Source organism: Rhamphochromis sp. 'chilingali', assembly GCF_963969265.1.
Source record: "Rhamphochromis sp. 'chilingali' genome assembly, chromosome: 11".
Taxonomy (NCBI): domain Eukaryota; kingdom Metazoa; phylum Chordata; class Actinopteri; order Cichliformes; family Cichlidae; genus Rhamphochromis; species Rhamphochromis sp. 'chilingali'.
Genome location: NC_137938.1, coordinates 22359918 through 22384405, shown reverse-complemented (window position 1 = coordinate 22384405; position 24488 = coordinate 22359918). Strand labels below are relative to the sequence as shown.

Genomic DNA, 24488 nt, shown 5'->3' with positions numbered 1-24488 from the left:
AAGTCACTTTTCAGACCTCAAAAAAGTAATTGGGAAAAGGCCAAGTGTCTCAGGTATGTGCTAAGTCCGCACAGAACCAGAGTACTAGTTCAAGCTAGTGAACACTAACAAAGGATCTCCAAACAAGTCATATTGTCCCCTTTTCTCATTTCTCATTTCCTGCATTCTCATTTCCTCTCATCTTGGTCCTTCCCATCAGAAAGATGAACAGAGGAGGCAAGGGAGAGAGAGCACTTTAACAAAATGAGACATTCTGGAGCCGTAACCCAATGTGAAAAGATTTTTAATCAAACCCACACAAACTGTGAAGGCCTGAAAGTTTGATCACACAGTTAAATAACTGAACGGCGTATGGACTGAAAGGACTGTAGAGTTTGTTGCATATATTCCAGCTGTGTGACACCGCTTTTATAAAGCGCTCCTGCAAAGGATACATCTTTCCTGGCAAGCCTCCTCTCTCCTCAGTCCTCCAGATGCATTTTAGGAGCTGAGACGTCCTTCAGTGAGGTGCACTGACATGGATTTCAGGGCCAGAAGCAAGACGACAGAGGAAAGGGGAGACTAGGAGGGACAGATTATAGAAAGTGAGAAATGAGAAAAGTTCTCTGTTCTCACAGTCTGACGGTTTCGTAAAGCGTGTGTTTTGACTGCAGTTGATGCTCGTTTGGAGAAGAGGCACTGGTGTAAGCAGAAAATGCTAATTATTAGAATACAAGAAAAGAATAGAGATTAGGTACAGGTGAAACACGAGGTTTACGCACGGTAAAAACCTGACTAATGTTGAATGAATAAATTAATTAATGAATTGCCATCATTGATTAGGTGGTAAGTGGACTATGGTATTTATATACTGCCTTTCTATTCAATTTGAGCTCTCAAATCACTTTCTACTGCAGTCTCATTCCCCCAATCACACTCAGAGTCATACAGAAGTATTAGCCGTGCTTTTATCTATCTTTCCCTAAGCCTTCACACGATCTGTGTGCGCTCATCTCTGAAAAGAAAAAGTCAAATCAGAGCTCGTGATCTCTGAATACAAAGTGAAGTGGTTTCATCAGTGATGCATTGCAGGTCATTAAAGAGACTGCCATAATGTCATTGTTGTACCTTGCCGTCATCAGTCCCCATCCATAATTCCTGCCCCGTCAAATCAGTTCTGATAGGTGTAAACTAACTCTTCATGTGCCAAAACAACCTGCTGTTTGTAGAGGAAGTTGCCTGTTCGCCCCCCGCAGTGCTTTGTTTTGGTTTCTTAGGCTCATGCTTCACATATAGATCAGGGAGAGCCTCAGCCTCAACACGAGGATCGCCGCTCAGCACGTGCCCGGGCACCTGTCTGGCCCTTCCCACTGCGGCACACCTTCTAACGTTAGGATCACGCAGGACACTGAACTCCTGCACCGGACATTTTGGCTCCAAACGACAATTGGACTCCACACACGAAAAAACGACTTTAGATCCAAAATGGCGACCAGTTTCGGCTGTAGGACCCGTGGTGATGCGGCTTCCATGGTAACGCCTCTCGCCTTTGAGATTGCGTAATGCCTACACATCATCAGTGTTTATGTTTCGAATGAGGCTGACATAAAGCACGATGTTCACAGAAAATACAGGTCCGAGCCCTGCGCTTTATTTTCCTAATTAGAAAAAAAGATGACATCACTGATCCCGCGGAAGGAGGAAGACGAATCAGCAAGGGGTGGACATCGCGTGCACGTGTGTATATTTTGGGGGAGGGGATGGAGCAATAAGCAGCAGAGGCTGGGACTGGGACTGAGTCTCTAATCTAACTTGACTGAGCTGGGGCCGGAGCTTCGTGCGCGCGTCCTTGCGGAGACGTGACGGTCAGATGTGGCTGTGACTTGTTACTGAAACAGCGCATAGCCAGCGATTTAAGGAAAAAAAAATCATCACACTGTGACTTAAAGAAATTTAAGATGACAGTGCTCAAAGACATCCCGGAGAAATGGTTTCCAGTCGTTCTTTTCCCCCTGCAAGGAAAGAAAAAGAGAGGACTGGATGGAAGAAAATCGAAAAAGAGGCGGACAGGTACGAGTCTGTGCGGGGAAAATTAAGGCTGAAGTTGGGAAGAAGTCTTTACTATCTTCACCGCCAGGAGGCTGTTCATCGTGCAAACTATTTATTTGTTTCCTAATAAATATCATCTCTCATCTTCATCCCATCTGAGTCCAAGTCTCATTCCTGCTGCTTCATCTCTCTCTCACTCTCTTTTGCATATGTGTCATATTACATCTCTGCATCACAGACCTAGTTGGTTTGTTTGGGGTTTTTTGCACTGTAGCACTTTGTGTCATCAATGACTGTTCAGGTTTTTACACATCAGCATTCTCCTAAGATTTAATAACAGAGAGATATCTGTTGTTCTTCTGATTTCACACTTCAGTCTGTATCTTTTGGAGTTGACCCCAACAGCCTTAAACTAGTTGCTTAATCTCAGCTGTTTTCCGGTGTTTCGTGCTGACAGTGAATCATGCCAAACACCAGAGTTTTGCTTGGATCCGGTCTAAATATGTGGCTGATGTTCGTGTCTCTGCTGCGTGAGTCCCTGATCAATCTTTCAGGTGCCAGCCCTCCTCTGCACTGCTCCATCTGTATTCTTATTCCTTAGGTTAACTATCTCAAATCACCCTGGATGTGCACCTTCATTTGACCTCCACTCCATCATTCTCTGACTGTGTCACTAGCATTTTTTTCCAGCAAATTAGATCACCGTATGCGCTTGCTGGGCTGCACACGACTCCGCTATCCCCTTTTCACCTAATTAGATCAGCCACTGTGAGTGATGCTCACTTCTCTGCAGTCTGATCTGACCCTGACTTAGTTTTAGTCGTGGCAGGGACATTAGTGCTTCCCGTACTGCAATTCACATTGAATGACTGTGGTCGTTATTGTTCCGAATTCAATCTGCACTAAATCTGTTGTGCGAGTGTGTCGCTTGTGGAGACGTAAGGAGATTGTGTCCTCACATGTCTAGCCATGAGCAGAGACAGTGTTAAAGAGACAGGAAGGTAGATGAAACAAAATTAGTGCTTTTGTATTAGGTTACAGTTACTCTTTCTATATGACATTAGTTATTTTAGTTTAAATCAATATATATTAACTCGTTTGTGTCTCAGCCCTTTATGGAAACCTTATGCTGGGAGTAAGGCTGCCACTGAAAGTTTCTCCGTAATGGAGCTTTATAGATTCACGCAGGTTTACTGTATGGTATGCAGCTTGCGTCAGGGCTTCTAATGCCCTTGAAGTTGTCAGAGACATTAAACACTTACTGAGCAGTTTGTTAAAGATGCTCATGCATTTAGGCTGAGGTGTTCAGCTTGCACAGCAGTGGCTGGGACAGACACAGGCTGGTCCTGACTTCACATTGGTGCTTAGCTGGCACAAGGATCTTGGCTTTTCCCACCAGGCTTGGCACTGCACGTCAGACAGATCTCTCTGGTGGACATTTGTCTCAGAAAACAGCACGATGACCTTCGTCTTAAGAGGAGAAATGCCAGAGGGATTGGAAAAGTTTGTGGATTGTGCACAATCACATTCACAGCTTTTTGCATGCACCCAGAAATCTCACGTCTGTCAGATAGAAACTCCAAGAAAGAGAAGTTGATGCCTAAAACAATTTTTCTTATGTAACTATTTAGATTTTTTTCTAATAAATCGTGCTACTCAACAACAGCCACAATGACAGATAGGAATATTAAAAACAAAAGTAACTCACTTGCTTTTGGAAACAATGAAAAACAATTTGCCTCTTCCTGGGGGCTTTGTCACACTTACATGCTTTGGATCATACAAACTAATTTTAATAATGAACAAAGTTAACGACTACAGTTTTGTATTTACTTGCGTTAACATCACTGTGGAGGAATTTTGGTCCACTCTTCTTCGTAGAATTGTTTTAATTTAGTCGCACTGGATGGTTTTCCAGCATGTGCAATCTTTTACAAGTCACGCAAAAGTATCTCAATCTGGTTTTGTGGCTTTGGCTCAGGAGGTAGTGCAGGTTGTCTATTAATCAGAAGGGCAGTGGTTCAATCCTGCACTTTTTGAGTGAGATACTGAACCCCCAAATTGTTGAATGTTAGATAGACAAATATATTAAAAAAGAAATCGGGAAGGGGCAAATACTTTTTCAGGGCACTGTGCAACAAATTTTGACCATGCTTTTGTTTTCTCGGCCTTCTTTTTCCGGTCCTGGCAGATAGTTACTCTTCACTGAGCGTGGTTCTGCTTGAGGTCTCTATGTGGTAACAGGGAGTTGCCAGCCTAACAAGCACTTTACCGGAAATTATTGCATTGTTGGGGTTATTTCTATAATGTTGTATGGTCTTTGCTTTACAGTGTAAAGCACCATGAGGTGACCGTAGTTGTGAACTGACCTCTTTTTAATAAACCGGAGCAAAATACATTTAAATATGCCAATATTTTATCAACATAACAAACAATGATGTAATCATTTCTGCTAGTGTCCCTCTCATTGTCAGTCTCACTCAACACCATCAGCAATAAGTGGACGTAACGTGTTTTTCTAAATTGACTAAAACCACCCTGACTGGTCTAAAGCCAACCAGAGCTAATCTGTCACATCAGATCTGTCTTATAATCTGACGGTAAAGTGCAGCTCTAATGGGATCACTTTAAGTGGCCTCTGTCTCTTTTGGTGAAGCTGAATACAGCAGGGACAAAGATGTAGGTTATGAGCAGTGCGAAAGCTTCACTGTGCTGCAGAAACACAGGAAACCACAGCGTCTTTGTTTATGTGCCGGCATTTGATTATAGCCTATCGGTTTCTGTTGTGTGATGTCCCTTCCTGTGGCACCTCACTGCCTTTCACAAATCTGTCAAAAGTATGCTAAGGACTGTGCTTTCGTGCACAAAACATGCGCTTGGTCTTGGATATTATTACTTTGGTGTGTGTGTGTGTGTGTGTGTGTGTGTGTGTGTGTGTGTGTGTGTGTGTGTGTGTGTGTGTGTGTGTGTGTGTGTGTGTGTGTGTGTGTGTGTGTGTGTGCAGCCCTGTTCAAAATGACCAGTCATTTCATTTTAAAAGCCACATCATTAATATTAGAAGAGAAGCGACTGGTGTTGGAGGAAGATGAGGAGGGGAACTCCCAAACTACTTTGCATCAGCATAACAGAAACCTAAAAACAGCAATAGGATAAAGTGCAAGGTCAGGAGGAGGGGTGCACAAGAGATTGAGCACAGGAAAAAGAAACGGTCTTAATTTTACTCTCTGAAACTTGGAGACTATACTATGATCTGCCTTTATCGGTGCCTAAACTTTTGCACGCACACTCATGTTTGGTTGCGTGTATCTGGCCACAACTGCACATCTGGTTAATAACAAAGAGTAGTAGCAGCTAACGAAACATCAGCGATGATTGGCCTGCTTATTGGTTTTGCATGCCTCCTGCCTGACACTCTGTATCTATTACACTCAACCAATGCACAGCACAGTCACTGATGTATGAATACATGCTTCAACACTGCCGGCTATTTTCTTCCATACTGACCTGTACAACTGCAATTGCACACAATATAATACAGTATTATATAATAACACTCATACATTCTGAATGTCCATTACCATTAGTAAGTAAGATAGCATCCATAAGTATCTTGTACTTTATATTCTAACCACAATCAAACCTTCTGTTCATACTACTTCATTCATCTTATTTGTTTTTCTATGCTTATTACTCTTTTCTTTTCTTTTAGTGTAGTTATTTATTTTACTGTGAGGGCAACTCACAAAGTAAAACAATCATTGCTCAGTGTAACCACTGTGTTTTGGGGTGTATATGACAATAAACGTCTGGATTTCACTGCTTGATTCCCTCTCTTTTGTTTCCAGGTTTTAGGAAGCTGTGAATAGTGCCGACATTTTTAAACTCTGCAGTTTGCCAAACATGCTAAAAATTCGTCCTTATGCAGACTTACTGCATGTGTTTGTTTTGATGCCTTAATGACTCATCTTGTGTGCTGTGTTTCCGCAGAGGAGGAGAGAAGGGTCAGAGCCAATGACAGAGAGTACAACGAAAAGTTTCAGTATGCCGTAAGAGAGTTTGCTGTTTTCTATTGTACATATTCAAAATATTTATACTCGTAAAGCAATTTAACTGAGAGGTATTTTCTTCTCTCCTAATCCTCCAGAGTAACTGCATCATGACATCCAAGTACAACATCATCACGTTTCTGCCCGTCAATCTGTTTGAGCAGTTCCAGGAAGTAGCCAACACCTACTTTCTTTTCCTGCTCATACTACAGGTGAGAAATCAAAGACAGACAGGAGGCATAAGGGGCACATGATTTTCTAGTTAACGCCCTTAAAGGACCGTGATCAGTAACTGTTAGTTAAAGTTTGGTGGTACAAAATTAGATGAATATTGGTACATTCAAATTCCAAATGGCTGATCTAATCTGTTGTAGAAATGGAAAATAAGATATTAATAAAAGACTTTCAGGGAAGTAGTGAGCCTCACAGTTTCCTGCACTTGAGAATATGATGAAAAAAAAACATCAATGCGGAATATGAGATCAGTTATTTCATAACAAATCATTTCAAACACATTTCACTGGCAACAAATGCCTCTTGATTATGTCATAATGTCTAGTGGATGGAGTAACATGAAAATTCATACACACAGTTAGCTCATTGTGTGAATGAGGCAAACTATATGCTGTAAGGCCAGACCAGAGGCCCAAGGCCACTTCCCCCTGTTCTCTCCTCTAGCTTTCCTGTCACAATAAAGCCAGAAAAACACACGTGCCAGAGGCTGATCCTTGGAACTTTTTCTGCACACCAGCAGCAAAATTTCATTACGTGCAATACTTTGGTACTGTACTGTATGATTGTAGTGATGGCATGTTATCAATTATCAATATTTTAAATAATAGTAAATGAGTGTGCAATCAAATGATATGCAGGGAAACCTGCACATCATTAGCACGTGACTGTGGGGCAGTGAGGATGCTGATTTTAAGTCCAGGCTAACAGAGCTGCTGTTAATTCTTTTATGTTTTTGCATTTTTAGAAGCCACTGTAAGTTCTCCTGTTCATTAGGCTAGAGATATTGAGTTAGTTGCAATCTTAAACCTTGCTATATAAAATGAAATCATACCCCCTCAGCTCCTTTAAACTCATTTCAAAGCCCCAAAATGTTATATTATGTTATAGTTCAACTAAAAGCAAGGTTTGGTTCCTAACACTCTGGTAAAGTTAGGGGTCTATTATTGAACAAATGCTTATTTTAAAACTACCCAAACAAACCAGTGTACTGTAGCTTTGTTGTTTTTGCCTCCTTGGTACTGTCTCACCACAATTTTGTACCATCAGGTACACTCACCATCATAACAAGCTGTCTTTGATGTGGCTGGGGTTAGACGTAGCTATCTCTTTATCTTACACTGCCTTTGTGTTCCATTTTAAAAGTAATTTGCATAATAAGCTTTGTCTCCCTGTGTTTAGTTGATACCTCAGATCTCCTCCCTCTCCTGGTTCACCACCATCGTGCCTTTAGCTCTGGTGCTGAGCATCACTGCAGTAAAGGATGCCACGGATGACTACGTGAGTATGTTTTCATGCACCACAGGCACAGATACGAGTCTGTATTTCTACTACACGTTACCTTTTGTCATCTCCAGTTTCGTCACAAGAGCGACAACCAAGTGAACAATCGTCAGTCTCAGGTCCTCATCCGTGGCTCGTGAGTCATTACATCTGACAACTTACCTGTTCAGATTTTACCCATCTCTTGATTTAAGAGGTTTCTTAAAATAGAGCAGCATCCGTTACTTACTTTTTTTTTTTTTTTACTGTTTCTCTTCGTTTTGCTCTTCCAGGCTTCAAAATGAAAAGTGGATGAATGTTCGAGTGGGTGATATTATTAAACTGGAAAACAACCAGTTTGTGGCAGTAAGTGTGCACCCAGCACAGAAACAAAAGAAAACATAGTGATCAGTAGTCCAAAAAGGCCCATTTATCCACCATTACACCAGCTTAGTGTTCAGCACCAGCATCTTCTCGTGTTTTTAGACCTCTGTTTGATCATAATAGCTTTCAGTAGACCACAAGCTCTGATGCTAAATGGATTGTAATGCATTATGTGCCTCATTAGAAGTGCTACATTTAATCACTAACATGCTTTCAGTTGCAATTATTCTGCCTTTTCTTGTAGCTGTAATAGATGCAAACAGTCGTTGCTGTGTCATCAGCGCTTTTCTAGTTCAGTCCATGTTGACCGTGCTGATGCTAATCTCAGCTGTTGTATCCATTTTCAGGCTGACCTGCTCCTGTTGTCTAGCACTGAACCTCATGGTCTCTGTTACATCGAGACAGCCGAGCTAGACGGGTCAGAAAACACGCTGCACCTCAACATCTGTTCGCGTGACCAAAAAAAACCTAAAATCTGCAGAAGGAACGCAACACTACATCTAAACTGCTGTGTGTGGTTTTATCTTGCAGAGAGACCAATATGAAGGTGCGTCAGTCTGTGTCAGTGACATCTGAACTTGGAGACCCGAACAACTTGGCTTCATTTGACGGTGAGTTAGGAGGAGAAACTTGTTTTGTCTTTTTGCATTGCAGAATAAGGATTAACGGTCTTCAGCATGCACCAGGAAGCTTGAATCAAATGTTTTCTCAATCATGCTAATGCACATTTCACACTAAAATTCACACATACACACAAACAGAGACACACACTTTCTGTACGGCTCCACCACCAGTGAATGGCAGCCTATCACACAGCCACCGCATCACTGTGTCAGCACATCACACCCACACACTCCTCACCTGCTCGGGAAAATGCATTACTGCAGCAAATCTGCTCACGTTTTGCCTCACATCAGCTTACAAAAGGTGTGTGATCCTCCCTCTGTGCACGTGTTCAGGTGCACGACAACAGCGTGATGTCATCCGGGTGATTAATTCAATTCTAAAAACATAGCAGTGACTGGATTCAGATGACTATGAATGAGCATCTAATTTACATTTGTGTGTTTGCTTGTCCACACTCTTCTTTGTTTGAAGGAGAGGTGGTGTGTGAGCCTCCCAACAACAAGCTGGATCGTTTTTCCGGGACTCTGTACTGGAGAGAGAAGAAATACAGCCTGACCAATCAGAACATGCTCCTCCGAGGATGCGTGCTCCGCAACACAGAGGCTTGCTATGGCCTGGTCATCTTTGCAGGTAGGTGTGTGCATGTTTGCACAGAAAAATAATGCATTTGCTGTATGTTGCAAGTCTTACCCTGTTTCTGTTTGCCAGGCCCAGACACCAAGCTAATGCAGAACAGCGGTCGCACCAAGTTTAAGCGTACGAGTATCGATCGATTGATGAACACACTGGTCCTCTGGGTAGGACATCCCACACTTCTCATTTTCATAGCTCATAACTATTTCAGGACATGATCTCACTGGCTTGAATTTAGTTTCATATATCTACACTACTGATGTATTCTGTTCTAACTTAGGCTTAAATGACTATAGATCTAACTGTAAAAATCATTTATTTAATCTCTACTTTTTTGCCTGTGTCCATTTTCTGTCAGATATTTGGCTTCCTGGTGTGCATGGGTATGATCCTGGCTGTGGGTAATGCAGGGTGGGAGAAAGAGGTGGGGTCCTTGTTCCAGAGCTACCTGGCTTGGGACACTCCTGTGAATAACTTCCTGTTCTCGGCCTTCCTCTCCTTTTGGTCCTACGTCATCATTCTTAATACCGTCGTGCCTATCTCTCTATATGTCAGGTAGGAAGAAAGCAATAGTTCTATAAGAATATATAAATGATGCTTACAGACAAAAACCCTGTGTTTGCCCTTCCCACATATAAACTGGTGTTTATAAAGAAAGAATGTATGGACCTCATGGATAGAATACTGTGCAAAAGTCTTAAGCCAACCCTCATTTCCTCATATTTTGCTTACTTCAGGCTTACTTCATACTTTTTTTAATTGTCTTGAGCAAAAGTGCTCCAGACTTTCTGAAAATCATTTATAGTGTTTCTTTGGACATTAGCTTCTTTTTCACTCATTTTCAGTCCAGTCCGTGTACCTGACAATGTTCGTAGGACTGCTTGTTTTTGTGTGTTTGTTAATCATTAAAACATAAAAATGAAGACTAACTCAAAACCTAACACCTCAACAACTAAAACGAACTATCTACAACAGATAAATAGCATCTGAAAGTCATTATGGAATTGGAAAAGACAAAGCAAAGACCTGAGGCAGTTCTCTGTTCTCTGAAGCTTCATCAGAAATGGCCTCAATAGTAGTGCAGCTGTTAAGAAGCCATTTTTAAGAACTGGCAACAAGTCTGATGGAGTGATGAATCCAAATATGAAATTTTCACATTTGTGTTTAGTGACCGTTGAAATCAAGATGTTCACAGGAGGTAAAGAGAGAGATACAACAGCGTCTACAGCCATCTGTAAAACATAGTCGAGGCTCTGTCTTGATCCCAAACACACTGCCAAAGCAGTTAAAGCATACCTGGATTTAAACACACACACACACACACACACACATATAAACATTTATAAGCTTTACTTCTTCCTTATATCTTGCAATCTGTGTGTCAATAGATTGCTGTACTTCAAAATATCAAGAAATGATGGGTTGCACAACAATTTGCATAATACTGGACTTGTGACCATGCGTGTTCCCAACTTTACATAGAAAGTCAACCACAATACTCGGAAGTAGAGATAAAGATTAGTTAGACAGCGATTAATATAAAGCGGCAGTTGGAGATAGTGTTTGCCATTTGCAAACATCATTGAAAATTTATCGTGTACTTGGTTTTATCAGTCCTCTTATCACAGTCATTCATTGGTAATATTAGTGCTGTAAAAAGCTGGTGCCTAGTGGTACAATGGCCCCAATTATTTTTCATTTACAAGAGTTTTTCTTCTGTTTGTGTCTCCAGAAGTGAGGCAAACAAAACCCACATTTCTTTTTTCTTGTTCTCTTCATTCCTCTGGTCAAGCCAGTTGTGGTCTTTTGTTTTCCAGACAGCTTCAGGTGCAAATAGGAGTGCAAGTATTGAAAGTATTGGTGTCTATATCCAGTCAGAGAAGTGGAAATGAGAGTTGTGCACATGCTTAAATTTCATAATGACTGAGATTTAGAAAAGAGGAACATGCACACAGCTGTATAAACATAATTTTCAAAAATCGCTACATGCTTTTCTGTATTTACATGCACACAATCTTACTGTGTGTGCAAAGAGATCTGGTCCTTGGTAATCAGTAAGTCAGTGAACTGCACTGACTGCATGCCAAATGTATTTGGCCAGAAAATCTTTGTATTGTTCTGTGCTTACTTGTTCTGTTACTTACTTAGTTACATTTATTTTAAACTGTGAACGGCTCGGAGTTTGTAACCTCTCCCTTTCCTCACCTGCTTCAGTGTGGAGGTGATCAGGCTCGGTCACAGCTACTTCATTAACTGGGACCAACAGATGTTCTGCTCACAATGTAACACAGCAGCTGAGGCCAGGACCACCACTCTGAACGAGGAACTGGGACAAGTAAGTGTCCAGACTCACTCTACTCTGCAAATCCATCCATCGTGCTTTGCTTTGAGTAGTTATATACTCCTAAAATGATCCTAGGTTGAATACATCTTCAGTGACAAGACTGGAACGCTCACTCAGAACATCATGACGTTCAATAAGTGCTCCATCAATGGACAGAGTTACGGTAAGGACACACACAATACATGTGCATGTAGCCGAGACCGTATGTACGTGTATATCAGAGCTCATACATGTGGTGCCGATGTGTTTGTCAGGTGATCTAACAGACCCACTGGAAACTCAGCCAAAGGTGCGTATGAGTATTTTTTGATCAATCATAGATCACATGCATGTCTGTTATCACCTGTGATTTTATTTATCACTCATTTGTCTTCAGAGGCTGGACTTCAGTCCCTTCAACCCGCTGGCGGACCCAGACTTCTGCTTCTATGATGACAAGCTGCTGGAATCAGTGAAAGTGGGAGACTCGTGCACTCATGAGTTTTTCCGCTTGCTCTCCCTCTGTCACACCGTTATGAGTGAGGAGAAAAGTGAGGGTGAGCTTAAAAAAAGAGAGAAACTGCAAAACAGCAAATAATGACATCAAAACTCAACATCTGCTCATTCGTTATCGTATAATATTTAACGACTGTTTTACCTGCCTGCACAGGAGAGCTGGTTTATAAGGCTCAGTCTCCAGACGAGGGCGCTTTAGTGACGGCGGCTCGAAACTTTGGCTTTGTGTTTCGCTCCCGAACACCTGGGACGATAACCACCACAGAAATGGGACGCACCGTCACCTACTCGCTGCTCGCCATACTGGACTTCAACAACATACGCAAGCGAATGTCTGTTATAGGTATGCAGCAATCCGTGCTTTTTCTTCTGATTTAACTACAAAAAACCTGTGTATGGTGGCCCCGAGAGGTCAAATGCACAGCAACATAATAAAACACCAGTAAATAGAAAAATTCTACAAAAGCACACAATGGAAAAGGAAACAAATATGCAAAAACAACACTTATAAATCATTGGCTTCTTTCAAGCGTGTCTCAGTGCAATCCTCCACATATTTTGGTTTCTGTCACTTACGTCACATTATTGTCTTGTTTTGTGAGATTTGGGTTTTTTAACTTTCATTGTGCATTGTGCGCTTTTGCAGCATTTTTCTATTTGTGTTTTCGTAAGTTGCAGTGCATTTGACCTTTCAGGGCCACGTGTATCTGTGCAATGTCACAAGACAATCACTTAACAGCTTGCCATAGCAGAAACTGGTATGGCTGTACAGTGCTGTTGTACAGGATGGCATTGTGGTGCAATCTTTATCTTTGTTGCCACATTGTTGCATAAAAGTTCTGGGTTTTAACCTTTGTTTTCGGGGTTTTTTTTGGTCTTTCTGTGTGAAGTGGGTTACTCTGGCTTCCTCCCACAGTCCAAAGACGTGCATGTTAGGTTAACTGGTGATTCTGGACTGCCCGTGAACGTGTATGATTGTCCTTCTCTCTGTGGCAGCCCTGCAATAACCTGGTGACCTGTGTAGGGTGTATCTCACCTCTAGACCCCTTACAGCTGAAATATGCTATGAATGGATGGATGGATGAATATGCTGTAAATTTGACCTCTGGTCATAAATTACTTTTACCTCTGCTGCCAGGCTCTGAGGACACACACATACACCCATAATTATAAAGACTACCGGTGGCCTTTGTTGAAGAGTTCTTCCGTTATTGTAAAGGTGATGGAAAAATTGTCTGAATTGCTGAGATTTATTTTTTCTTCATTTCTCTCTTTTTTATTTTCAGTACGTAACCCAGAGGGCAGGATTCGGCTCTACTGTAAAGGAGCTGACACTGTTCTGTTGGAAAGACTCCACCCTTGTAACCAGGAAGTAATGAGTATTACTTCAGACCACCTCAATGTAAGTCAGCTCTTGGACGGATGGCTTGAGCTGCACTGCCATCTAGAGTCTCCACACTTTAAAACAACTTTTAACAGCACTTCATTTTTATTTACCTTCTCCTAATGAGACAGTCAACCTCATCATGGCATGACACATTTCTTAGATTAAGTATAAGTTAAAAATCATCAAACAACACTACTTAATGCTTAGTCATGTGATTCTTAATGTCCCTGCTGTATATTTTTGTTTTTCTACATGTTTATGTGTATATTTTTGGTGCTAGGAGTATGCAGCAGATGGGTTACGGACCCTGGCTCTGGCCTACAGGGACCTGTCAGAGGATGAATGGGAGGCCTGGTCAGAGAGCCACCGCTTTGCTGATAAGGCCACAGACTGCAGGGAGGATAGACTGGCAGCAGCTTATGAGGAAGTAGAACAAAATATGATGGTCAGTGAGTTTATTTTCAGATAATGTATGAATCTGTATCAAGATAATGTGTCTTATTTATTGCAAGTGTGTGTGTGTGTGTGTGTGTGTGTGTGTGTGTGTGTGTGTGTGTGTGTGCGTGCGTGCGTGCGTGCGTGCGTGCGTGCGTGCGTGCGTGCGTGCGTGCGTGTGTGTGTGTGTAGGCCCGTTTGCCCTTCATGTAAAAAGTTCAAATAAAGTAAAAATGTTGCAATGAGCAAGGGGAACTTGTTGGGATCACTGAAACTTAAGCAGTTCGAGGGAAATTCCTTTCTTTTACTTTCTATATTTGGAGCACACGTATGCTTTTGAGTTTGGGTTTTCTACTCATAGTGTTAACACAACAACTGCATTTAAGCCCGTCTTAAATTTCCTTAAATATGCAATTTATTTGTTTGTGTTTCTCTCTCTCTCGGCCTGTGTTTCTAGCTTCTGGGTGCCACTGCTATAGAGGACAAGCTGCAGGAAGGCGTTCCAGAGACCATTGCTGTCCTCTCTCTGGCTAACATTAAAATCTGGGTTCTTACTGGAGATAAACAGGGTGAGATGCACACAGTTTTGCACCAGCTTTCAGAACTTAGTGTGCATGTTTAAAACATTTAAACCATTTAGACAAGGGTTTAAAACGCAAAAGAATCTGCAAAATTTAAACTAATTATAGAGCAGCATCCTTGTGATGAGGAGGTTGTTGAAACTGAAAACTTTAAGCATCGGTGCATCTATTTGCACCTTGACTATGTGGGTGTATTGTCATTCATGTAAACATACAGTACTGCTACACCCCTCTTGCTTTTGTAGTCTGAACCTATTTACTGGGCTAGCACTGGAAAAATTAATTTCTGGAAATGTATCATGTATTCTGTCATCACCAAAGGACCGTACGCTGTAGGAATGAGTGCAGTGAATGAAAAATAAAGGGACATGTTGACTGACGTGCCTGCAGCAGCTATTATAGTTTAAGGCCAGAGGCATGCCTGCAAAGGGAGAAGTAGCCGAAACGACGAGCAGTACATTAGCAAATAGCTTTTAACTGAAACAGCACTTGTATTTGTTAGATCCTCTCCCATTCCTTCACACAGAAACGGCTGTAAACATAGGCTACTCCTGCAAGATGCTGACAGATGATATGACCGAGGTTTTCATCATCAGTGGCCACACCGTCCAGAGCGTACGGCAAGAACTCAGGTCAGTCTGGTTATGTGCACACTGTACTAGACTGTACACTGTGGGATCGAGAATAAATGCCAAACTCCAGATGACGGGCGGGCAGAAACTAAGAAATGTATGCATGATTGAAGTCGGTAGGTGTGGTAGCAAAATGTTCCAACTACTCTGTGAGAATCACTCGACAGTGACCAGAGCTTCTTGACTCATTTCTAGTCAAATCATCCAGGTCACCCTGTGAGGACTGATTCATGACCCTGACATTTTAGATAAAAGCAAAAAGGAATAATTGAAAGAGATTTTTCCCAGACTTCAGTGATCATCATGACATGAACTGATAGCAAAGGGTTAGAGTTCCAGTCATCACTGATTATGGCTGAGAACTCACAAGGTTAAATATGAGCAGCATTGCAACATACCCCTTAACTATGAAGTCAGTTTAGAAAGTGAGCAAATCCAGTGTAATGGTGCAAAAGAATAAAATTATCTTTCAAAGACAGAAGAACTCTAAACTGGTATTTTTGATGTTCTTTGTGCAATGTTCAAATTCACTTGGAAAGTGCAATTATTCAAGTTATAAAGAGCCTATATTGGAATATCAGGCTCAGGATAAAACCTGCCATTATCACTAATCTTCTTCACATCCATGTTACTTTTCCAACTATCCCCTATGTACTTGCTTTTGTGAGTCTATATTCCTTATCCCACACTCAGATCTCTTTTTTTTTTTTTGCTGTGCATGATCATGTTGTCATGTAATTATGTCTCTGTGATGCAGATAGACACTGTTGATGTGGGCTTTGTTTGTCTTCCTCTCTAGAAGAGCGAGGGAAAGGATGATTGAGCTGTCACGTACCAGAGATGGAGTTAAAGAGGAGGGAATGCAGGGATGGAGGGAGCCATGTTTCAATGGAAATGGATTCAAAGAAGGACAAGAAGGAGGTGATACGGCAGGTGGAAGTGGAGGAGGAGTGGGGAAGCAGCTGCATGGCTCTCCCCTTCCTCCTCCTCTGCCTCTCTCTAACTTAATGGACAACATCTCAGGAGAGTTTGCCCTCGTAATCAACGGTCACAGTCTGGTATGAATAACACTCCTGCATGATATCTGTCACGGAAATTTAAGCTTAGTTACATAAAAACAATTCTTTCTCATTAAGTACTTTTCTTCAAAGCAGCAACTTGGACTCCTTTTACCGCCTGAACGTCTAAAACCTCTCTCCGTTGTCTTGTGGTAGGCCCACGCTCTCGAAGCAGACATGGAGGCAGAGTTTGTGTCGACAGCGTGCGCGTGCAAAGCGGTCATCTGCTGCAGAGTCACGCCACTGCAAAAAGCTCAGGTGGTGGAGCTCATCAAGAAGCGCAAGAAGGCCGTCACACTGGCTATAGGAGACGGTGCTAATGACATCAGCATGATCAAAAGTGAGTTGTGCAAAAGTGTAACTGAAATATTGTTTTCAGAAAAGAAGAGAGAAGTTGGGTTTAGCCATTTGGGTGGCTTGTCTACTTTTAAGCAATGGAAATCCTAAGCAGAAGTGCGGCTGTAGAAGTTGTTTATCTGCACGCTGTTCCTAGTAGTGATGTAGGTCATGTGGAAATCTGTGTTGCAGGAGTCCTCCTGAGGTAAAGGTTTGGTTGTCAGTGTTCTTTTAGGCCTTATTTACAAATTATTTGTTCACTGCTTATAGATGGATGTGACGCCGACAAACAAAACAAATCGACAGAAGTCACATTTAATTTTAGTGTCACTCCTAAAATCCCAAAACACCAAATATGTCCTGTTAAGCTTTGAAAAGATGTTTAGAAGAAAACGTATTTGTGTTTAATAGAAAGGAGGCTTGTGTTTGAACTGTTCACTGTACAAATAATTGTACTAAGACTGAACTATACTGTCAATCATTGCTTCATAATATTTATTTCTAAGCTTAAAGGCAAACTAAAAGAGAAAACTATTAATACCTCAGTGCTCTGTTTCTCTGCATGTCTTGTAATCAGTGTGTTGTAAGTGCATCAGCCTGTGTGTGTTTGTCTGTGGATGTACATCATGTCTACATATCTGCATGCAAGTGTAAAACAGAAATGCAATCAGTGCAGCAGTGAGGAGAAGGATTGGTTCACTTCCTGTAATTTCTGATTTAAAAATCTCGAAACAATCAAATGTTTTTCCCCCTTCTGTGCTCTTTTTGTCCAGCTATTGAAAATGGAACACATACTCAAGTTAAACTGAGAATTATGGTTTTGCTGATGGTAATGCTGGTTTCCCAATCAGTTACCAGCAGTTAGTGGGAAGTTTGTGGGAAGTTTGTGGGAACCTTGGGTTCCCAAGTTGTGAAAACATTTTCTGGCTACCGCTTTCTTCCTCCACATAATGTTATGTGGCATTAGTCTTCTCGACAGGAAGGTAATGAGCATGCTAACGTTGCTAAGTTATTCAACATGGCATTAACTATAGCTCATAACCGAGAGGAAAGGTTCTCCGTTAGAAAATGATAAAGTTTTATTAGCTAGAGTTAGCTTTTGCCACAGTTTTCACTTATTAGATTGTGTAAAATACAGACAGCAGGGCCTAAAGGTAACCTGTTGTGTCCATATGTCCATGTACTCTATTTCTTTACTCTTGGACTCTGCAAGTAGCTTTATATTATTCACAGTTTATAATAATCCTATTTATTTATTATTATGCTCTGGTCCTTTATGCAACAGTTGTTTTATTTCAGTCTTTCTTCTGACTGTCTGCCCTTGATAAACAGAAGGTTTGAACAGTAGGCGTGTGAGGTGTCAAAGATGAGTGCACCATTTTGGTTTTCCCCTCTCATTGATATCATACACATCTGAGAAAAAAACAGTGTGGACCTTTTACCATTGTCTACACTGGGGCAAATAAGTGTTTGCCCCATTCTGGTTTCTTAGTTCTTTGCATATTTGTCACACTCATCATGTTTCAGAGGATCAAAGAAATTTCAATATGAGACTGCAGGCCTCATTTGCTTCAGTTAAGATCAGAGTTTGTGATTCAGCAATAAGAAAGAGATTCAACAAAAATGGCATCAATGGGTGAATTCAAAAGTTAAAAAACCACTAGTGACCAAAAAGAACACAAAGGCTTGTTTCACAAACATCAATTATCAAAAACATCTTGATGTTTGTGAAAATATTCTGTGGACTGGTGAGACAAAAGTTGAACTTTTTTAAAGGTTTGAGTGCCTTTGGCATAAAACGAACACAGCTTTTCATAAAAAGGACATCATACCAATAATCATACATGGTGGTTGTACTGTGATCTGGGGTTGATTTGCTGCTTCAGGACGACTTGCTATAATTCATGGAAGCATAAATTCTGCTCTCTACTGAAGAAGAACCTCCAGCCATCAGTTCGTGCCCTGAAGCTCAGGCTCACTTGGGTTATGCACCAGGACAATTAACACACAGCAAGTCCACCTCTGAGTGGCTCAAAAAACACACAAAAAAATGAAAGATTTAGAGTTGTCTAGTAAAAGTAAAATTTCTTTGATCGTCTGAAACGTGTAAGTGTGACAAATATGTATAAAAACTAAGACATCAGGAAGGGGTCAAATCCTTTTTCCCAGCACTGTCTGTATAGAAAACTGGGGGGGAAAAAATCTCTTGAATTTGTCTTTTCATTTCATCTGCACGCTTCCAGGTGCTCATATTGGAGTTGGTATCTCAGGTCAGGAGGGCATCCAGGCTGTGCTAGCCAGTGACTACTCCTTTTCCCAGTTCCGCTTTCTACAGCGCCTCCTGCTGGTCCACGGCCGCTGGTCATACCTGCGTATGTGCCGTTTCCTCTGCTACTTCTTCTACAAGAACTTTGCCTTCACCATGGTGCACTTCTGGTTTGGCTTCTTCTGTGGTTTCTCTGCCCAGGTCAGAGAGTAGAGGTTATGATTAAAGCATACTGTAAAGGGTTACAGTCATGATTATAACTCTGTTTGTGTGTGTTTTTTTTGTAGACCGTATACGATCAGTACTTCATCACACTCTTCAACATTGTCTACACCTCCCTCCCTGTGCTGGCCATGGGGATATTTGACCAGGTCTTTCACATTTATTCCTTTGTATTGAGCTCTCATAAGATTTTATTTTACATTTCGTTTTTTATAAAACTCCATGAAGTTTCATGAATCAGAAAATAATTTTCTTTTGCATTTGAAATCTGTCTCGTGAATTTTAAAAAAATGCATATAAGACACGTTTTTGGCCAGAGTCTGTTGGACCGTGGCTAAAAATACTGCACACATTGTGGGAGAAAACCAGAACAGACACAAAAAGGTCCCAGACAATCAAGTTCAACACCACATCCTTTTAACTGAGGTGACAGTACTCAGGATTAGCATGAAATATGGAACTGTTTTCACATGCTGATGTTAGCATTTTGCTCAGAACACCAAGCCACAAGTTTTGGCTGTAGTTTCTATATAATGTTATTTTAGTAAATGCAGCATCTCACTTCCTCTATGAATGCAGGATGTTCCTGATCACAGAAGTTTGGAATATCCAAAGTTGTATGAGCCCGGGCAGCTCAACCTCCTCTTCAACAAGAGAGAGTTCTTCATCTGCATTGCCCAGGGCATCTACACATCAGTGGTGCTGTTTTTTGTTCCATATGCTGTCCTGTCCAATGCCACTCAGAGCAACGGAGTACCCCTCGCTGACTACCAGACCTTTGCAGTCACCACAGCGACAGCCCTGGTTATTGTGGTCAGTGTACAGGTGAGGAACTGTAGAGTGCTTTAAGCAGGCGACTGCCTCACAGAGTGCTGTGCAAAAGTGTTGAGCCACCCCTCATTTCTTTATATTTTACTTCAAAGGAGCCAGACGTTCTGTCATTTCTGGTCTTCCAAGGTTTTTCTTTAAATTACATTCCCAGTTTCTTCTCATCTAGTCTTTGTACTTAATCACTTTCAGAGAAGGTTTTTATTTTTCATTTGTATTGAAAATAACATCGTGAAGAAATAGAGATGCATCTGGCGCTGCAGTTTAGCCATCTACTGTTCATCAAAGGTGGTCTCAGTGGATGAGAAACTCTCTCTTCCTTAAGAAGAAGTGTGCCAAATTACACATGAACTGAACTAAAATAATCAGTGGCATCAGGCTTTATGGAAGGATGAATCCAAATGTGAAATTTTTGTTTGAAATCATCATCAATACGTACGGAGAACAGTGAGTCATCTATAAAACACGGTGGAGACTCTGTCATGGTTTATAGCAGCATTTCAGCCAGTGGTGTTGGAGAACTTGTCAAAATTGGTGAAACACAGAAAAGTCCCATCAGATTTTGACCCGCCATGCAGTATCATCGGGAAAGCATCTGATTGGCAACAGCTTCATTTTTCAGCATGACAGTGATCCCAAAGACACTGGGAATGCAGTAAAGGTGCACCTAAAAAGACTGGCCTCCCCAGAGCTCAGATCTCAACATTACTGAAGGATTGTGGGATCATGTCGACAGAGAACAGAACAAAAGGAAGCCAAGATCCAAAGTAGAGCTTTGAGGCTCTACTTAAAGAATCCTGGAGAAATATTCCTGAAGACTACTTAAAGAAATTACAAGAAAGCTTGTCTAAGAGAGCTCAGGCTGAGATGAAGATTAAAGATGGTCATACACAATATTAATTTTCAAACTCATTAGAATTGTGTATTAATGCTTATATCCTGTATTTCCATGTATATTTGCACAGATTTCAATAAACCGCTGCACCTGTTTCCCATTTTACTAGCAAAATATAAAGAAATGCAGGGAAGTGGCAAGCTCAGCGTTGTATAACAATTAATTGTTCAGGAGTGGCATATTAACTGTGAGCATCTGCTGTTTTCTGGGGGTTTATTCTTTTTGTTTTGTTTGCATGTCTGTGTTTGTAGATTGTTCTCGATACCGGCTTCTGGACAGTGTTCAACCATGTGTTTGTGTGGGGCTCTCTGGGCTCCTATTTCATCATCATGTTTGCTCTGCACAGTCAGACCCTCTTCAGGATCTTTCCTAATCAGTTCCACTTTGTAGGTTCGTCCCTGCTCCCATTTCTCAGCCACATGTGTACCAGCAAATCAAATACTGCAATTCTTCTTAGCCGATATCATTCTGCCAACACCGATTTGTTTTCATCCATAATTTACATACTTTTTTGTAATGAAAATCTATTTTGTGAGTCTAAAAACTAAACACAAGTAAGTTTCAGTACTGAGAATAGATTGATTTTGTATAATCTGATATCACTTCATTGCACCAAATGCATTACTGTTGGAGATAATAATAATAATCATGTGTACACAGTGAAAAGCAAGACATGTCTAAAACACATTTGTCTGTTCTCTGTCTGTTTGTAAGTGCAGGTAGTGCCCAGAGCACATTATTGCAGCCAGTCGTGTGGTTAACGATTGCACTGGCAACAGCAATATGCATAGTTCCAGTTTTGGCGTTCCGCTTCCTCAAGCTGGACCTCAAACCTCAGCTCTCAGACACGGTGAGAAAACACACAAAAACACAGCGTTTCTAACACTGATGTCTCCATCTTCTTCCTTGCAACATGCTTTACAGTCTTTCTAGAACGTCAGTTTGAACTCTGTGCAATGATTAACTGCATGTGTAAAAACATTTTATCTTTGTGTGTCTTTGTGTGGGGTGGTCGGGACTAATTGCTAACCGTCACAGTGCACTTTAATACCCTGCAAATATTGACCTAATCAGTTTCCCCTAATGTCATGACTTGCTTTCAGTAAATTCATCCAACATAAGTGTGTGGCTTTATCAGACGTTATGTCTTGAGCTTAGCCGTGCATCCAACCGAAGCCGATGTCAAGATGTTGTGAAGAAGTTCCTGCTTTGATTTGCATGTAGTTTCTCAACAGTCACTATTACAGATTTTTTTTATGATGAGGTTAATTTTGAGTTAAGTGCAAAATGTTCTGGGTTTCGATGACCTAAAACATGAGTTTAAAAGCAGCAGAAATAGTTTGATGAACTGCTGGATAGATGCAAAGACTACAAAGACTAAAAATAAGGCAGGATGCATAAAAGTTTGAAAAAATGTGATGGTTTAGAAGTCCTAAAACTGAAAGTTTCACTGAAACTTTCAGTTTTTATTTTGTTGTCAAATGGCGTAAATATTAGTTTGAGTTTTTGTTTTGTTTTGGGGGAATTTTTTTTGTTTTGGTTTTTATTTTTATTTTTGGATGATCTTATTTGTGCGGCTATGGTGAACTAGCCGTGTTCCTATAAGCTGAAACGATGTCCCATTTCCTGTCTCATCGTTCTCCAGGTTCGTTACACTCAGCTGGTGCGGCAGAAGAGACGAAAGCCGCCAGGTCGTAACACTGGAAGCGCTTGGCGTGGTACCGGCAGTGTGTCAGAGGGCCGTCTGGGGGCCCGTGGTGGTTCAAGGAGATCCGGCTATGCCTTCGCCCATCAGGAAGGCTTTGGAGAGCTAATCACATCAGGGAAAAATATGAGGCTCTCGTCTCTGGCCCTGGCATCCTTTGCCTCCAGACATAGCTCCAGCTGGATTGACACGCTCCGCAGGAAGAAGCATACTCACACTCCCCCCAGCACCTCAGGGGAGTGCAGCCCAGCACCCAGTTTCATCTCTGTGTCGGTTCCACCACTTTCAAACTCTTCGTCTATTCTGGGCGGCTCTCAAGAAACACCGATCGAAGAGGAAACGGTTGCGGCACCAGCTCAGAACACACAGATGATCCCTGCTTCAGTCACACAAACCTTACCAGCTTTGGCACCAGATGCAGAAGCTCCTGCGTCTCAAGTTTCAGCTCAGGCCACCAGTTCTGGCGTTTTAACCCCCACAGCAGCAAAGTCCCAGGGGGGAGACTCACCTGGAGGCTGGACCCTTTCTCTGGGGACTGTGCAGGTCATTTGAGGTTTTATGATGTAGCAGTAACACAACAGTTATATAACAAATGCAACAATACACACTAGCACTTTTATATCTGTGTGATGCAACTCTTCTAACACCAAGCTAAAACATAACCTTTCTTTCTTTGTCCAACAGGAAGCTCTGTTTGGTTGGAAGGTTATTGCATCTCGTGCCAGTTCATCCAACAGTCCGGGCCCAACCTCTATTGCCAAGGAAAACAACCAGATTAAGTGAAACGTAAACATCTGATGGATGAATTCTATATTTACTGCGTGTACCAGACACACAAACTGTACACACTGTGTGCTTTTCTGGAGAGAACACAAAGACTGTTATTTAAATAAAAAAAACTTTACCCGCACAGTGTCTCAAAATGCATCAGTTACATCCGGATCTCTGCAGGAAGCGACATATCGTCTTATGACATGAACTTTCTCAGCCATAAATTAAGATTTACTGGTGAGATATTTGAGCGCACAGTGTGTGGTGGTTATGTTAATGAATGCTTGAGATTTACAGTACATAACTGAGGGACAGAAGCAGGTGCAGAAGCAAATGTCAAAGTAGCCTTTGAAAGATTGTTTCTGCTTATTTCACAAGCCTCACTCACAACTAAGCCACTCAGCGCCTCTCAGTAATGAGACGAATGAGCAAGCAGAATCATAACAGTTTTAACCAGTGAAGTGCAAGCTGTATTATCTGCAAAGGTTCTCAATGAGAATGGTATTTTAATTTAAAGTATTCTCCCAAAGGTCTGTTTTGTTTAGTTCTTACTTGTTATACTGTAACTCTTCCCACATTTGCTTTTTTTGCATCACATTGATGTGTTTATGTGTGATTTAAAGCTAGGCCTTTTTTTTGGTCTAACAAAGGCCAGATCATGTTAATGTGCCTCTGATGTAACGCAGACGTAAGAACAGAATGGAAAGACTTCACTTTAGGCCAGTTCTGCAGAAAAGAAAAGGTAGAAGAAAAATAAATTAAAAAAAAAAAAAGTGATTTGTTAAATTCCTAATCATGATTGTTGTCATTGTGAACAGTAGTGCTTATCCGTACTGTACCATATACTCCAGTAAAGTGCTTTATATTCATTTTTGTTCATGAATTAAAGAAAGGAAGTTGTTTGTGGACAATCATGCCTTAACAAAGCCAAGATATCGCCCCCTTTTTTCTTTTATTTTTTCCACCCCTCCACTAATCCAAGTGTTGATGCACCTCAGACTTGGATAATCATTAAATAGGGTAACCAAAGGAACACTGACCTGCTCTTGGACATCTCTCTGTACTACGGTCAGCAACAGGCAGTTGAAACACAGCTCACGTGATCTGCAAAATCTGGTCTAAATGAATGTACTGTACAGTTTTAGCAGGAGGCAGGTCTCTGTGGAAGTGTGGATGTGAATGATATTGAATAAAAATCTGATTTGTCTTTCACATGAGGGAAACATGCTGCGTCTGTGCAAATGATTTACTCATCAAACGAAGTTTCAGGTGGAAATGACTCCCAGTATATATATATATATGAAATATTAAAAGCTTCAGT

The 24488-nt window shown here is 41.3% G+C and overlaps 1 protein-coding gene across 1 annotated transcript; it reads left to right on the top strand.

The window, feature by feature from the left end:
* Window positions 1–1813: 1813 nt before the first annotated feature.
* On the top strand, window positions 1814–23886 carry atp8b2 (ATPase phospholipid transporting 8B2). Its single transcript, XM_080896547.1, has 29 exons — window positions 1814–2049; window positions 6016–6074; window positions 6173–6286; window positions 7488–7586; window positions 7664–7725; window positions 7862–7934; window positions 8300–8370; window positions 8484–8563; window positions 9051–9209; window positions 9288–9376; window positions 9571–9767; window positions 11427–11547; window positions 11632–11719; window positions 11811–11845; window positions 11933–12092; window positions 12206–12394; window positions 13338–13453; window positions 13719–13883; window positions 14331–14442; window positions 14981–15086; window positions 15886–16144; window positions 16301–16484; window positions 18724–18947; window positions 19034–19117; window positions 19548–19793; window positions 20943–21081; window positions 21411–21541; window positions 22337–22939; window positions 23081–23886. The coding sequence occupies exons 1-29, from the start codon at window positions 1938–1940 to the stop codon at window positions 23177–23179; spliced, it is 4176 nt and encodes a 1391-aa protein (XP_080752673.1). The 5' UTR covers window positions 1814–1937; the 3' UTR covers window positions 23180–23886.
* Window positions 23887–24488: the final 602 nt, after the last annotated feature.